This window comes from Diceros bicornis, chromosome 26, assembly GCF_020826845.1.
Source record: "Diceros bicornis minor isolate mBicDic1 chromosome 26, mDicBic1.mat.cur, whole genome shotgun sequence".
NCBI classification, from domain to species: Eukaryota; Metazoa; Chordata; class Mammalia; order Perissodactyla; family Rhinocerotidae; genus Diceros; species Diceros bicornis.
The window spans coordinates 10683634-10700417 of NC_080765.1; the positions used below are offsets into that span (position 1 = coordinate 10683634).

General features: G+C 44.4%; 1 protein-coding gene across 3 annotated transcripts in view; it reads right to left on the reverse strand.

Moving 5' to 3' along the window:
* Nucleotides 1-16784, reverse strand: part of SDK1 (sidekick cell adhesion molecule 1) — a 919553-nt gene that overhangs the window by 235100 nt on the left and 667669 nt on the right. For all 3 annotated transcript variants that reach the window (XM_058569383.1, XM_058569382.1, XM_058569384.1), the window contains 5 exons: nt 13709-13903; nt 10661-10777; nt 9312-9479; nt 6998-7100; nt 4626-4802 (listed from right to left, as the gene is read on the reverse strand). In XM_058569383.1, coding sequence (XP_058425366.1) covers nt 4626-4802; nt 6998-7100; nt 9312-9479; nt 10661-10777; nt 13709-13903 — 760 coding nt within the window. The remainder of the gene's footprint in view (nt 1-4625; nt 4803-6997; nt 7101-9311; nt 9480-10660; nt 10778-13708; nt 13904-16784) is intronic.

Here is a 16784-nt window from a genome sequence, read left to right on the forward strand (position 1 = left end):
GCTAAGGTCAGCAAAGCTGCCTCCGGTGGGGAACTAACTAAAAAAGAGAAAGTCCTTTCCGTTGCAGAAGGGCGAGAATATCTATCACATCTACACCGGCTAACCCACTTGAGCCCTCAGAAACTAATTGAAATTATCCAGGCCTCCCCGTACCAGGTACCAGATTTGAAAAAAACGGCTGAAGAAGTTTATAAAAATTGTAGAGCCTGCGCTCTCACAAACGCTGCAGTTTCCAAATGCAGCACGGGACACAGACTCCGGGGAAATAGGCCAGGAGCCTTTTGGGGGATAGACTTTACTGAAATCAGACCGGCCCGGTATGGAAATAAATATCTTCTAGTATTTGTAGATACCTTCTCGGGATGGGTAGAGGCTTTCCCCACCCGAAAAGAGACTGCCTCTGTAGTAGCCAAGAAGATATTGGAAGAAATCCTCCCGAGATTCGGGATCCCAAAGGTAATTGGATCTGACAACGGTCCTGCATTCGTTGCCCAGGTAAGTCAGGGACTGGCCAGTCAACTGGGGATCAATTGGAAATTACATTGTGCTTATAGACCCCAGAGTTCAGGCCAGGTAGAGAGGATGAATAGAACAATTAAAGAGACCCTAACTAAATTGTCTATGGAGACCGGCGATAGTGACTGGACAGCCCTCCTGCCCTTTGCCCTGTTCCGCGTCCGGAACACCCCACAGGGACCCTTAAAACTTACACCCTTTGAGATCCTCTATGGAACCCCTCCCCCTTTGGCACAAATAGGGATACATGACCCTGACATTGTACCTTCTATACCTTTGTCAGCCCGCTTGAAAGCACTCGAGGCTGTCAGGCGCGACATCTGGAACTAGCTAAAAGAGGCTTACCAGCCTGGTGATCTGCTCATACCGCACCAGTTCCAGGTTGGGGACTCTGTCCTTGTGAGACGACATCGGACGGGGTCGCTAGAACCACGTTGGAAGGGGCCCTACGTGGTGCTCCTCACTACACCCACAGCAGTCAAGGTGGACGGTATAACTTCTTGGGTTCACGCCACACACGTGAAGAAGGCACCCCAGAATGCAGCAGATCTTTGGAAGGTGGAAAAGACTGATAACCCTCTTAAGCTGCGTTTGCGTCGTGGGGACGGCAGACAGACCGTCCAATCCTAACCCCCACGCTCCTCAACTGCTCACGTGGCAAGTCGTCTCCCAGGTAGGAGATATAACCTGGTCAATCCAAAAAACTGCTTCCCCTTGGACATGGTGGCCAGACTTACACCCTGACCTTTGTAAACTGGCTATAGGAACCCCCGACTGGGATTTCATGGGTCGACGAGGGGGGGGCAAAACAAGCCGGAGGATGCCACTCCCCCCATCGCAAGGGTAAACTAAAGGCATACCCCTATTTTTGCGTGCTTGTGCAGTTAGTGCCTAGAATTTACTATCATACTGCCAATAGTTTCGAAGATGAGTTTGATCAGAAATCTATACTAAGGAAAAGAGAACCAGTATCCCTCACCCTAGCTGTGCTCCTGGGACTGGGAGTTGCCGCGGGCGTAGGAACCGGCACTGCAGCCTTAGTTGCAGGGGAGAGAGGATTAACTGCCCTGAGCAATGCTATAGATGAAGACCTCAGGACTTTAGAGCAGTCTATCTCTAAGCTAGAAGAGTCCCTCACCTCCCTGTCTGAAGTAGTGCTCCAGAATAGAAGGGGATTAGATCTGTTGTTTTTAAGGGAGGGAGGGCTTTGTGCAGCTCTTAAAGAAGACTGCTGTTTCTATGCAGATCACACAGGGGTAGTCCAAGACTCAATGCAAAAATTAAAGAAAAGATTAGACATGAGGCAGCAAAGCAGGGAGGCGCAACAAAGCTGGTTTGAATCCTGGTTCACTAAGTCCCCCTGGATGACGACCTTACTATCCTCCCTAGCAGGACCCTTGCTGATTCTTTGTCTACTTTTGGTTTTCGGACCGTGTGTTTTCAATAGAATTACTGCTTTCATAAGAAAAAAAGTCAATGCAGTGCATGCTATGATGCTCCAACGCCATTACCAAGCTCTCCCACGCAATGAGCCACTAATAGCAGACACCGAAAACTAAGTTCTAAGATTAGAACTAGGGACAAAAGAAGAAGTGGGGAATGAAGGATGTAAATTATGTTAAAAATTTAATATGTTAACACCTTAAGGGGCAGTTGGGGCGAGTCTTCTATGAATAGAGTCTATCGATCCCAACTGACTCTGTTCGCGGAAGACTCACCCTAAACTGTTCAGAGAAAATTGAGAACAAGGGAGTGCTACAGAGGGATAAGTTTGGGAGGGTCGGGGTGGAGGGGGGCCAGATGGGGACATGTGTGTGCACCTTGATAGCTGTTTCGCGCCGTAGCAATTCGCGCCATAAAATGTAACTGTCTGAATGTTTTGAATTAACCAATCATGTAAAACCGCGCCAACCTTTTCCCGCTTTATGCTCCCAAATCCTATAAAAGAACTTGCCCCCTAAGGCTCGGGGTCGACCCCTCTGTCTCCTGCGAGAGACACGAGTCGACCCGGAGCTCCGCTCAATAAACCTCTTGCGTTTGCATCAAGTTCGGTCTTCTGTGTCTGTGGGCCCGCGTCATCCCGAGACCTGGTGAGTTGGGATTTCCCTCCCCTTCCCCTTGGGAATCCAACAGAAAGACACAGGACCAGAGCTGAGCAAGGGTTTGGGCGGTGGGCTCTCGACAGTGTGGTCTCAGCCCATCTGTTTGCTCACAGGGGAAAAGCCCAGGGCATGTGAGCATTGAACGGAAGATGAAGGGCTTGAGGAGAATCAGGAGGAGGATTGCCAATGGCCTGTAACACACAAACATTTATTCATACATTCAACCAACCAACATATATTTATTGAGCGCCTATGGTGTATCAAACACTGTCAGGCACTCAAAATTGAAAGCTGTGCCATCCATCCAGGTGCTTTTACTTCAGTAGAGAAGGACTCACAAAAATGGGTGCTTCCACCCGCTGTGATCAACGCTATGACGGAGGATGGAAGCAGGTACTGGGAAGCACTGTGGGAAACATCCTGGCATCCCAATGACAGGAAGTGATCCGCAGCTGAATCCTAAAGGATGGATGAGCAGGTCCCTCAGGTGGAGATGGCCGAAGACACAAGTCAAGCCACGGAGGCTGCCCTGGATGGAGGACTGGGGAGGGTACAGGTGGGCAGAAAGAGCCCAGCGTCAGTGGGTCCAATGGCTAAAGGCAGGGGTGTGGAGCCCTAGCACTTCCGGCACACTTATCTGTACAGCAGCCTCACGGCTGCAGCACCAGGACCTCTAGCTGATCCTCTAGGGCCACAGGGCACATGTTGTTTCACGACTAAATAGGGTGACCTTTGCTCCCAACAAGTGACTAACCTCTACAGAGAACAAGGGGTCATCCTGGGAGAAGGACCAACTGGGTGGTAGAACGGGGCTTTTTCAGGTACTGGAGGTTCAACAACAGGCCTTTCTGGACTCGCTGCTACACATCATTAACCCGTCAAATTCCACAAAGAGGGGCTAGCAGGAAGCTGCTTGTCTGTTCATTCATTCACGTGCGTGTGCATGCAACAAACACAGGAGGCATGTGCTTGGCACTCGGCAAGCATGTTTTTCATTTTAATCCCCTCAACCAGAGTCTAGGGATTCAAAGAAAAATGAGACATGGCCCTGTATTCAAAGTGTTCAGATTCTATTTTTAGGGAATGATTATTGTCTATAGAATCCTTCCTGGATTGAGGTGAGCAGAGTCCGGTAAGAAAAACCTCTCAAAATTGCCTTTTCTAATGGCCCAGCACGTCCCGTGTTAGCCGGGGATGGCAGCCTGTGCCACTGCAGCTGGCTGCTGCCCTGACACTGGCACTGCTCTGCCTCTTCACTTTCAGGTTTTACTTTTGTACATATGTGCTTGGGGAATATCAGGAGGGCACCATTTTTCAAAAGCAAATAAATACATGTTGGAAAAATAAAATTTGTCAGCATGCTCTTCAACTTCCTGCCCATAAACAGAGAGGGAATTGTGCAAAAGAGAGCACAAAGATAGAGGGGATCGATGGTTTCCCATCTGGACCCTCTGGACCCCCAGGAAGGCTCAGATTAGAAGTAATGGGCAGCTGCTTGCTATTTTCAGGATTTCAAGAGACTTAATGGAAAGTGTCCATTTACCCACGGTGAGGCAGCTGCACGAAGTTAAACTTGCAGACTAGTTGGCTTTCACAGAATAGTCTTGCTTAGTGGGCTGACCCTGACATTTCTCACCAATCGGAAGTTCTGATGGGCATTAAACGGAAAGTGAACTATTGCTACTTATGTGTGGTGTGGAAAATAGAGCCTATTACAATGTGGCATCAGTGGGGGAAATATGATAAAAAGCGATCAATGAGGACCAAAAACCAATAATCAAACCATCTAAACCAAGGTTGAAACATTTTAATTTTGAGGTTACAAAAAAAAATCCCTATTTAAGTGTACATGTCTGTGAGGCATAAAGCAACGGCCTCTGACTGCTGGCTTGGGACCTAATGTGGCCGTCACACATGTTAAGTGACAGTCACTTGAAAGAGGGAGGACTGACTATAACGACACAGATAATTATGAGACAGTTAACACTAAACAGCCACAACACTCACATCACTTCCAGCCGGGCCATTCTCGAGTCATTCCCTCCTTCAGAGATAATTTCGCAGGTGTAGTCTCCGATGTCACCCGACCACGTCTGGCTAATGAGGAGGGACCCGTCCTTCTCCACCACAATTCTGGAACTGCTAGATGGGGTGATGACCATGCTGTCCTTCTTCCAGACGTAGCTGTGGGCCAAGCCAAGAGTCTCGAGTTAGAAAAGATCTTGAGTTAGGATCAAGCTAAGAGTCCTGAGTTAGGATCTTGACCCCTGATCCTTCCCTGTTAAAAAGCAAGCAACTGACGACATTGTGAATATACTAAAAACCACTGAATTGTGCTCTTTAAAAGGGGGAATTTTATGATATGTGAATTATATCTAAAAAAAAATAAAAGCAACCAGATATCTTGGTCATAATACAAAAATAGATGCTGAAGTTAAAAGCAGGACAATGAAGATAATTGGAAACATCTGGTCTTTGGGTTTAGCGATAGAAAGTCTGTAGAGTCATGATCATACTTGTCACTTACTAAAACCATACTTCACATTCCTGCCCAGGAATGTTCCTGAAGGACAAGAATGTTGCCTGGATAGGAGGCAATGACAATTTAAAAAATCCCCAGAGCGGAATTACCCAACTTCTGAAAAAAAATAGATCACACCCCATAAACATGTTTTCTTAAAATCCAATCATTCTGGCAGATTATCCTTAAAACTGCATTTCTTTCTCATTTAATTCTTTATTTATGACAATTTTAGCACATTTTTCTTCTCAAATGTAGACTCGATGAAGAGCCTGTCGATCCCTCGGATGTCAGTGGGCAGGGGCCACTCCTCACTGCTGGGTGGGATGAAAGTGCTGGCTGGCTTTTCTCTCCAAAATAATTTGCTTGGATTTTCAAAATGCACCAAGTTCTTTAAAGACTGAATATGCACAGAGCCCAGACATTTACAAACTACTTATCTGAACTTACCCTGAGACAGAAAAGGACTGATTCCACAAGAAGGAAATGAATCAACTGCTCACTTTGGGGTGCGGTATTTAGCCGTGATTGTCACTTAGGGCTGGTGTTCCTCAGGGCAAAGAAACCCTGGGACCAGGGGTGCCCCAAGAGGGAGCAATCTAATTCCTTCACAGGAGGGAGGCTCCAATTTTGTCTGTTTAATCACACACTAAAAGCTACGAGAAAACCACCAAGATCCAAGGGGACTCCTCCTGAGCTCTCAGAGCAGCAGAAAAGCAGCCTTATTTGCCCTTCATTCTTCTCTCAAATCACACTCCTAACTCATTTAGCAATGAATGAATTCTTTTCCAGGCACGATAGCTATCTCTCAGACAGCCTCCAAGGATGCTCTCAGTAATCTTTAACTCGTTAGTTTTTGTTTTGCATTCAACATTCTTGTATTAAACCAAACTTGGATTTTGAGCTCTGGGGAATTCAGAGAGCCAGGTGGAGATATGGAAATTCATGACTTGCCAAACACCTGTCCAAGAAGACTGAAGAAACAGCTTAGTCTCCAAATCCAGTTAATAATGTATGCATCGACAGCCATCTCTCTTGGCTCAGAGTGAAATGTTCCAGAAAGAAGGAATGCATCTTGATTCTATCCATTTGGCTAACTGCATGACTTTTGGGCTAAGGCCAGAGTGAAAATACTAGGATGATGGTATTTTTCTTTCTAGATTTATCTTCAAGGCTAATTCACAAAATTAAAAACTATTCTGAAAGTGGCAGCTGTTTGGGAAGAAGCTCACCACCGACAGTTACCTGTGTTTGCTGCCCTGCAATTACCTGGACTGTCTTATTTTTCATCATTACCTTGCTAGTCTGCATTCAAACCAAGACGGGACATCACAGTTCCTTTAGTGAATCTCTAAGTCATCCAGTTCCCTTCTTTACATACATTTTCCTCTAAATGAATCAGATAACTGTGGTTGCCTTTCTTCCATGTGCACATCTGCCTCGCTCCCCACTTCACAATGAAACCATCCCTGGAGTAGAGAAAACCCCTCTCGAGTGCTGCACAGCCCCCACATAAACACTGCTAAAATCCTATTCGATCCTGCTGGATTTTTCTCTCATTAAGTATCAGCCTCTGACAAGTACGTTTTACAGATAGTGTATTAACCTTGGCAGAAAAATCATGAAAAGCTGTATTGAAGTCATGAAGTGGAACATGGCTCACTGTAAATAATACATAAGGCTGGAGTGGAAAATGAGATTTGTGTGATTAATGATGGAGCCCACGACCGTAAGATGCCATAATCAGGGATCTATGGCTGAAACCAAAGTTCTAAAATTCTCCCTTCTCATCTCAACTTCACTTCCTAAGCTCACACAATATTAATGAGCCCCAAACACTGTGTTTGAAGGAGCTGACCGGAGGGAAATCCGGGGGTCGTGGGTGGCTCCACAGTGCAGCGTGGCCGTGGTCCCCTTAATCACCACGCGGTCCTCTGGGGGGTTAACGATGGACGTTCGATCTGAAAAATACAAGTCATAACTCAGACAAAATTACATGCTTGAGAGTTTCCTCCCTCAACGGGTAATGAATTGGTCATCGGACATCAAAACCTCCAAGTTTTCTCTTATCTTGGCAAAACGTAAATGGAAGCACTCAGAAACCTTCAGGGAATTGAAAGCAAGCCTTTCCATACTGCAGTGAAGGAAGTCAAATCTTCCCACACCTCTCGGGTCATCCCTGAACCTGTAAACCCTCCGGAAGAAAGTGAGAATGAAAGATCATATGCAAATGTTTATCAAGTTCTATACTCTTTGGTAAAAATCTTGACTCTTTCCCAACATAATCAACGTTCTGGTAATTTCTACTCTCTGCATAGCACTTCGTGACTTTGCAAAGTGTTTTCCTTTATGGTGTTTTATTTTACCCTCACCACAGTCTTGTGAGGGTTGTAATATTACTGCTCCCAGTTCTCAGGGTGAAAACTGATGCTCGGAAATGTAGGGACTTGCCTGATACCATGGAGCTGGTAAGGAGTGGGCCAGGTGCTAAGTGCAGGCCTGCGACTCAGTCCAGCCCTGTGGCCACCCTACACTGCACAGCTGCCACAGTGAAGGCCCTGGTGACAGTCCCCACACTGCACACCTCTGAGGTGGATGCTGCTCTGGCACCACAAACATCCTGAAACTTGGGAGTCACAGGACTAAGTTCAAGGCCCAGCCTGACCACTTGCCAGTAGGGCATCTGGAAAAACATCTCTGAGCTTTAGTTTTCTTGTCTGTGAAAGGGAGCGGCCGACATCACCCACAGTTGTACAGAATCAAGTCAGTGATGATGGGAAACTCTCTGCAGGCCACACAAGCGTTGTACCGATCACTCTAGTGTGGTTATGATTTCAAATCTTAGGAAATCCAAAAAATTTTCTAATGAGTGACCTATAGAGATGCAGACATCAGTTTTTCACAAGCTTTTAAATATCTGGTTAATTTTTAGGGACACACAATGAATCAGAAGTGGTTGATGGAGTCGACCACCAAATGGAACAAAACCTCTTTTCTAGTACTTGACAATATTGGCGGAATTTGGCTTCATTTCTTTTAAACTCATGGTATTTTTAGAACACCTAATAAATTAAAAAGGGTCATTTATCAAAGTGGACACCAACTATATCATAGAAAATGCTAAACAGATATTAAATAAAGCACAATAATTTAATTTTCCTTCAAGGATAGTATTTTAACAAATTATTCACTCATGCAAGCTAACATTTTCTCTTGTCATATAGATAGCTTTATGAAAATCTGTTGGGGCCGGCCCCATGGTGTAGCGGTTAAGTGCACACGCTCCGCTGCTGGTGGCCCGGGTTCGATCCCGGGTGCGCACCGACACACCGCGTGTCAGGCCATGCTGTAGCGGCGTCCCATATAAGTGGAGGAAGATGGGCACAGATGTTAGCCCAGGGCCAATCTTCCTCAGCAAAAAGAGGAGGATTGGCATGGATGTCAGCTCAGGGCTGATCTTTCTCACAGAAAAAAAAAAGAAAAAGAAAATCTGTTAGCACTGTTTTTGTGTTTTTGAACAATGATTTCTTAGCAGTATAGATATCGATGAAGCGGAGAGGAAAAAGTGCATTGTCAAGTGAAGACACAGGGGGTGGGGGGGGCCATAAATACTTAGTAATCCAATCCTTATGTTCTGGAAAACAATTTATTCTGCATTTCAGGAACCTGTGATATAGATAGAATATAAAGAAAGAAAAGCTGGAGAAACAACAAAGATCGTTCTTTCAGTTCACTCCTAGTCTATAGGAAGCATTCAGATTTAATATACTAGGAGTGTTTTACTTGGTTATAATGATAATATAGAAAAAAATATACTTTTCCTAAGATTTTAATTCTTGATTCAGTTTTCTTAAATAATGTGCATAAAATGAACCAACCTATCAGTTTTGTTATTTCAGCTAGTTTGGGATAACATCCTTACTCTACTGACTTTAAAAGGTCAATCTTTTATCTCTCCTGAAACGTTCCTATTAAATCTTTGAATATATTTTCTAATTATGCTTTTAGAAACAAAAAAATTAATTACTCGACCAATTTCTATAAATTAGTTGTAAAAATAATCATTCTCCTTTGATTAGAGAGTCCAAGGGCATACTGACATCCCCTAAGCACAGATGACAGATGATTAAACCATGATTAATAGAAGGTTCCACATGGACCATGGTCCTTACTCCACACGGTTAGTGCTGCAGATGCATTCAGGGATCCTTCTGTGTTAGCTGCATAGCATGTGTAGTTGCCAGCATCCTGGATGAAGACAGGGGTTATCTGTAGACCCCCAGACTCAAGAAGCATGAACCTGGGAATCCGCACAGAGCCACTGGCCAAAATGTGGTTTCCTGAGAAACAGCAGAGAAAACAGGAATGTCAGAACCTTAACACCTGAAAGACAGTCATGCTTAGAGCCACAATCAAGAAAATAACTTGAGGAAATAATCAGAATAAAGTAGAAATTTTATGCACTAAAATAACCCGTCAATATTTAGAATAACGGAAACCAAGAATATCCTAATTGTTCAATATTGAGAGATTTGGTTCAAGAAATTATGACCCACGTATGTGATTATTATCTTTAGGTGATTGATTTTGCGTTTCTTTATATCTGTATGCATTTGAAAAATTTCTATATAAAGCTATTATTACATTCTAAATCAGGAGAGAGAAAAAGAAAATATATAAAATAGGGAAACCTCTTCCTATTTATTAATCTGCCATTTCCCAGAACTTTATGTGTATAAGCTATAATCTGAGTGCACAGATTACAGCTTTGAGAGTTTAGAAGCCAACACCTGGTTTCCTGGTAGCATGAAAAAGATAGAAGTTTTGAAGTTTCACCCAGATACAGTGCACCAAGCATGACCAGGTAATCTATGTGAATCAACACAATTCAGCATGGATTTATTAAGGACGGACTATGTGGGATGTTCATGTAGTGACATGTGGCCCTAACCTGTATAAGGGGCTGTGGGGACTACAGAGAAAGACTGTGACATGACACCACTCATCACAGGGACTGAAAATACAGTTGGAATTATGAGTGTCACACATGTCAAATGGGGAGGATGTAAATGATGTGTTAGAAGCATTTTTCTTTCTTGAAAAAAAAAAAAAAGGATATTGTTCTTAATTTTTAATATTCCCAGGGAAGAACTCCTTCATTTCACAAATGGGAAACCTAGTGCTGGCAGCGCTACTCCAAATCCAATACCTGGTATTTTAAGGAGCCCCAACAGGCCTAAGGCATCTTATGAAGGGCTTAGACAGAGGGAAGTAACATTCACACGTTTTTTTAAATGTCTCTTTCCTTTTCTAGATGATAAGCTCCACGAAGCTTATAGGATCTTGCCCTCCTTACTCATCCTTGTACCTCTGGCATTTAGCACCTGGTAAGTGCTCAGTGAATGGCTATTTAATCTTTATTGCATGAATGAATGAGAGTGAGAATAATAAAACCACCCTTGGCCCGATGGGCTCATTTTCTGTGTTGGCCATGCTGCTATGGCAGGCACAAGCTACCTACCTCTCTTCCACATGATGGCGGGTTTGGGAGCCCCAGACACCTCACACCTCAGAATGGCTGTCATCCCATCAGTAACTGTGGTGTCCACTGGAAGCTGAGTGAATGCTGGCACAACATCTAAGCAGAGGAGTTAGTGAAATATTCAGTGCGTTGTCCCTCAGAAATGCTCAAACCAGCCTGGGGGAGTAGTCAATATGGACTTTTATAGAACTAATCACAGAAATAACTGTAGCAATAAAAAATGAGAACTTTTCAAGAGTGACTATAACCTTCAGTTATTCATCTCCCAAGAATTGCCATTCTTGTTTACAGCCAAAAGAGAAATACAGTCTCGTGACGTAATAGATGCACAAGTGGGCACGTGCAGGAGCCCAGGAGGGACTGCGGTAGATGAATGTTAATGAGAGGAGAGACACTGATTTACATAAATCCAACAAGCTGCTTTCATTATTAAAAAAAAAAAATAGAAAAAGCTAATTTTTGAATATTAAATATCATTCAAAAGATGACAATTTCACACTTTCTAGGATCTGTTCTAAAAGCTAAAATAACTAGATTTCAAGGATTTCAGTAAAGAATTTCTGGGAAGTGTTGTGGACCCCGAGTGGTGGGGGCTCTTCTTGTTCACAGGGGACTGCAAGGGCCTCCGGCACCCACCACCGTCCATCAGTCGGGAGTGGCTCAGGCTGGCTTCAGTGAGGGTTCCTCTCACGTTGTACTACTTTGATAATGATGAAACCGGAAAGCCCTCAACAACAGTGATCTCATCTTCCAGATCTTGTGTGAGGGCCCCTGAAGTGCCTGGACTGGTGCCCCCAGGAGAAGAAGTGGGCACAGCTGCCCGCCTCTCCCTTTACCTGGTGGGAATCCCTACGAACCACAGTGAGTCCTGTTGATTCTACCTCCAAAGCACGTCTTGGACCTGATCACTTCTTTCCACCTCTGTTGCTACAACCAGGGTGATGCAGTGGCCTCCTAACTGGTCTCAAGCCTTCTGTTCTTTCCCTCTTAGTCCATTGTGCATTTGGCTTTGGGGGGTCTTTGAGAACTGTAAATGACACCCTGCCACTCCCCTGCTCAAAGCCCCTGAAGGGGACTGGTTATCCCTCCAACCTATCTCCTCCTCCACCCTTGCTCATTGTCCTCTCCTGCCTCCTCTCTGCCTGCACACACACCTAGGCTAGCTTGTCCCTCTAAGGCACTTGCAGCCCCACTCCCACCCCACGACACGCATGTCCCCCAAGATTTTGCACGACAGGCTCCTCTCCCCCTTCAGATCTCAGCTCCAGTGCCACCCCAGAGAAACCGTCCCTGACCGCCTACCCTCTGAGGGAGTCTTTCCTGGTCACTCTGAGGCTCTCCTGTTCTACGTTCTTCACGGCGCTCAGCTCTAGCTGAGTTATCTTGTCCTGTGCTGTCTTCCTCCTCCTCCATGACCCCCTGTCCCAGAAGCATGAGAACCTTGCCTGTCTTCCTTGCAGCTCTGTCACCAAGCCTGATGGACCCAGAGTGCCTGACACAGATGCTCAATAAATGCTTAAGTGAATGAATACACATCAATTGCTTTACACACTATATTTTCCTTTCATTAAAGGTATTTTAATTTTAAAAAATCCATTTTGCAAAACCCTGTACTTACAAAACAGATAACATAGCATTATCATTATCATGTATTTATTTGTTCACTCTCCAGTTGTCATGGTAACCAGTTTAATAACATTTTCATTTAAATTTCCAAACTGATCCTCCTAAGAACCCTGTGAACTGCACTGGGCTGGCTCCATTTTGACGAGAAAACTAAAGCTGAGAGAAATTAGGTGATGTACTCTGGGTCTCTCACTAGAGAAGGGGCCAGCAAACTACAACCCACGGGCCAAAACCAGCCTCTCACCTGTTTTTGTAAATAAAGTTTTATTGGAACACAGCCACACCCATTTGCTTAGTATTGTCTGTGCTGCTTTCATGCTACTACAGCAGAAGTGAGTAGTTGTGACAGAAACCATGTCCCTCAAAGCCAAAAATATTTACTATCTAGCCCTTTACAGAAAAAGTCTGCCAATCCCTGCCCCAGAACATCCTGGCCCACAACTACAAGATAGGCTTTGAATAATTCTAATTGATCAAAACTCAGTTTCCTGCCTAAGTACCCAATATTGTTTCTACTGCTTGAAGCAACACTGGTTTCCTATGCTCCAAACTGGAAGATAAATTTGACCCCTGGGCAAGGTTCAAGGAAGTGACTCCTACTTTACCAAAATACATGCATGAATCTTTAAATATTTCCTCAGTCTCTTCATAAGTTTTGGCTGACAAGAGCCATTGGCCCCATACACACTGACATTGATCTGCTTTCTCAAACGGCTCCAACCCCTGAGGATGTCAGCATTTGCTTCCAAAAGGGCAACGTGAAAGGCATAATTCTATCATCACTAAATTCTACTTCATTTTAGAAGAACAATGTTACAACCATGGGAGATTAAAAAGAAAACCCACAGATACAGTGAAAACCTTTACCTTTACTTTGTTTTTCAAAGACAGGGTGCCAGAGTATTTTTGTTAATGGGATAATAAAAGAAACTCACAAAAGAACTATCATTGTTCAATAAAACTAAAATAGAGAATGAATATAAATGAATATAAAAAATGGAAAAAAGATCAAAAGAAAAAGATTAGGAATGAGCTATTCACTTAACAGTCTTTCCAGTCCAAAAAAATGGGGAATTATTTTCTACTTCTCAATAAAGAAGAGCGCTCACGTGCTGGAAAAATTGAAGCTTACATAAGAATAGGAAGGCACCAAGGATTGGGGGAGCAAAGGGGTATATTCGCTGCTCATGGGCTTCGGTGGAGCTTCCCGAGGGGACCACAAATGGGTTAAGTTGTGCCTCCTCGGCTGGTCACCTCTCGCCACTGCACCCTGTCCATTTACCTCAGGGGGCTGAACAGAACCTACCATTTTCTGAATGTGTCATATGGGGCAAAGGTTGGGAAGCTCTAGCCTGAGAGCCCAGTCCAGAGGGTCTAGCTCTGCTGATGCGCAATACTCACTGGTAACGTCCAGGTAGGTGTAGGTCTGGATCTCTCCTCCCTCATTAGTGGCAAAGCACTGGAAGATTCCAGAGTCCTCTGGATGCAGCTTCTGGATGCGCAGGCCTCCACTTGAGAGCACTTTGTATCGAGGATTCTGGAGCTTGCTGATGGAGATGGCATCCTTGTACCACTGAAGGGTGGGAAGAGGGACCCCTGTGTAGGAGGGGGAATAATTGGGCACTTTAAAAAAAAATTAAACTTCAAGAATTCCTTATAAGAGGACTTAGGCAAAATGTTTCAAAGGCTAAAATGGCAATATTTCAATAGGCATTTTCTTATCTATTAGTCCTTTACAACCACCCCGTAAGGTGTTTTTTTCTCATCTTATATGAAGAAATCGACACAGAGAAGCGGTAAGAGGAAGAGCAGGAGCAAACTCCCGACGCCCGGGCTGCAGGTCCTTCTGGGCTCCCCTGAGCCTGCATGGGTTTGGGCTCTTGTCTGGAGAGAAGGCGGTTCCAGCTGTAATTGACTTCCAGACAGACAGGGATCAGGATGACGGTCTTTGCTGCTCTGCAGTGCCCAATTCCACCATTCAGGGCTCGGGGAAGGGTCACCAGGGAAGGAGACAGGACACAGCCAAGCACCAGGTGGGTCCCTCGCTGACTATGCGATCTCGGGCAGAGCACTTAACCTATCCTTGTCTCTGTTTCCTCTTATTTGGAAAAGAAGTGATCATCGTAACCTCAGAAGGTTGTTGTGAAGATTAGTTGTGCCAATATACATAAAACTCTTAGAGCCTGGCACAGGGTGAGTGCTCAATGGATAGTATCCTTGTTTATTATTACAACTAACAGCAATAAAAATGAGTGCCATCTTTTAAACAGCCTCTATCTAAGGAGTTGGATATCTAAGTGCAAGTCTACTGTATGGGAGGAGCGATTTTAGGTTATGCAACAAGCACACGAGATGCGTTTGGTTAAAGGTCGAGGAGACATAAGAGGTATTAAGTTGTAGATGTAGGAGAAGTTGCCTTGGTCCCTAAGACACATGCGAGTACAGCAGATGGCAAGGAGGAGCTGCAGGATGGTTCCATTCTTGTACTCCAAGAGTGAACTGAGCTGAGAGCATGGCCAAGACTTTGACCAAGAGGACAAGAGGGTCAGACTGAGGTTAAATGCCCAGCTGCCACTCCCAGGAGCCTCTTCCTCATCCTAATCATATGAGAGCAAAAAATCAGGCCTCAAGTCAATGATTCTGGAGCTGTGCACGATCTAGCCAGCCCACCCTGAAGAAGGTTGAGGTTGGGTTTGGGAGGGATATATGCAGGGGACAAAGCACAAGCTCACAGGGATAGAACCTTGGTTGTAAATGAAGGGACTGTCCTCAGCCCGAGAGCATGAGGACCTCTGTTGCTCATCCCCCACGTGGCTGTGGTCAGTACACATAACCCAGGCAGTGATGCACGCATGCCCTGTTCCCCCTGGTGGCCTTGCTGCATGGGACAAGCCCTGACTGGGGACATACTGGGCTCCTTCTCTTGGCAGCTTCTCTGGGTGGCTTGGGGGACTAGCAATAGGGGAAGTCTCCTCCTTGGGACTTCTCCCTGACCTTTCGCGAAGCCAAGACAGGTCAAGCCACCCAAGAGGGATGAACTGGGTAGACTAGAGAGGCTGTACATAGAACTAGACCAAAGCACTCAAGAAAACAAAGTCCTGAACTATGGTGGGCTATGTATGCTTATTGTGGGCCCATGGGAAAATGGGAAAAGCACAGAAATATCTAGACTTATTTCTAGATATCAGATGTTTCTGTACCTGTTTTCCTAAAAATATAAAATAAATTTAAATAAAACACATCTTGACGTGATTCATGGTGAGAAGCACGCCCAAATTCCTTGATTTAAGGTGCTATGAAGCTGTAAGATGTCTTCTTTAATAAATAAAGTTAATGTCGTGGAATATTTCAAGATAATGTATTCTCATATTCTGTTCTTTGCTTTAATTATGTTTCCTGTCACTTTTCATTAAATCAGGAAATTTTAAAAAATCCATCTCAAGGTAAAAGCATAACCAATTCATGCAAAATCTCATAATAGCAATTACATGATGTAGCTTTCATAAAGAATAACCGCTTTGCATGCTGCTTTAGTTTCATTGTCAAAATTAAAAGAAAGCAGTAAATCATATGATGGCAATGCAATGCTGAAAGACTTGTTCAATATGTATTTATAAGTCTATACTTAACAAGCAGTTTACCCTGTAGAAATCATGCAAAAAAGAGCATTCTCTTGTCAAGAGGAAAGCTTCAGATTGCCATTTATTGAAAAATAATTGTTAGTATATAGGGAACTAGGTGTATATCTATTTGGGGGCAATTTCATAAACAGAAATCTTATCCCTCACAGTACTGTAAACTCTCGTTTCTAAAATATAAGCACTCTAAATATTTTATAGCTTCACTTTCACAGAGTTGTTGGCCTTAAAAAGCTAGTGTTTATATAAGAAAGAGCAATGCGACCATAGTAAGGAAAATATTTCCATTTAAAATTCCCATTACTCTTCTCTCACCCTTTTCTTGCCTTCCCCTAGGCTGCATTAGGGGAGCTGGAGCAGAGAAGAACAGAAATAGAGCAGATCTGTCAACAGTGGCCATTGTGAGCTGACCAGGGGCTGAGAACCAGAACTACTAAAGCAGCAAATCTTTTGTTGTTGTTGCACAAAGTGCAGTGGACAGAGAGGAAGGGACTGACGGCCAGACGCTGAGCTCTACAATGACCATCAGTACTGTTCAGAGCGACACCATCACTCCTTTTCAGAAAGGAAAATGACATGCAGGTACTTACGGATGAATAGTATTTGTTCTAAGTCCCAGGGCCTCAGCTCTCAGGGAGAAGCCAGGTGTCCTGGCCCAAGATCTTGCTTTGGTAGTGGATGGATTTGGGTTTGGATCCTGTCTCCATTACCATGTGACCCTGGGTGGGTTACTTGCCCAGTATTTAATGAGCAACTCCTACATGCCAGACACAGGGCGAGGATTTCACAACAAGTGTCTCGTTGCATCTTCCTGGCTCTGCGCCATGAACACGCTACTT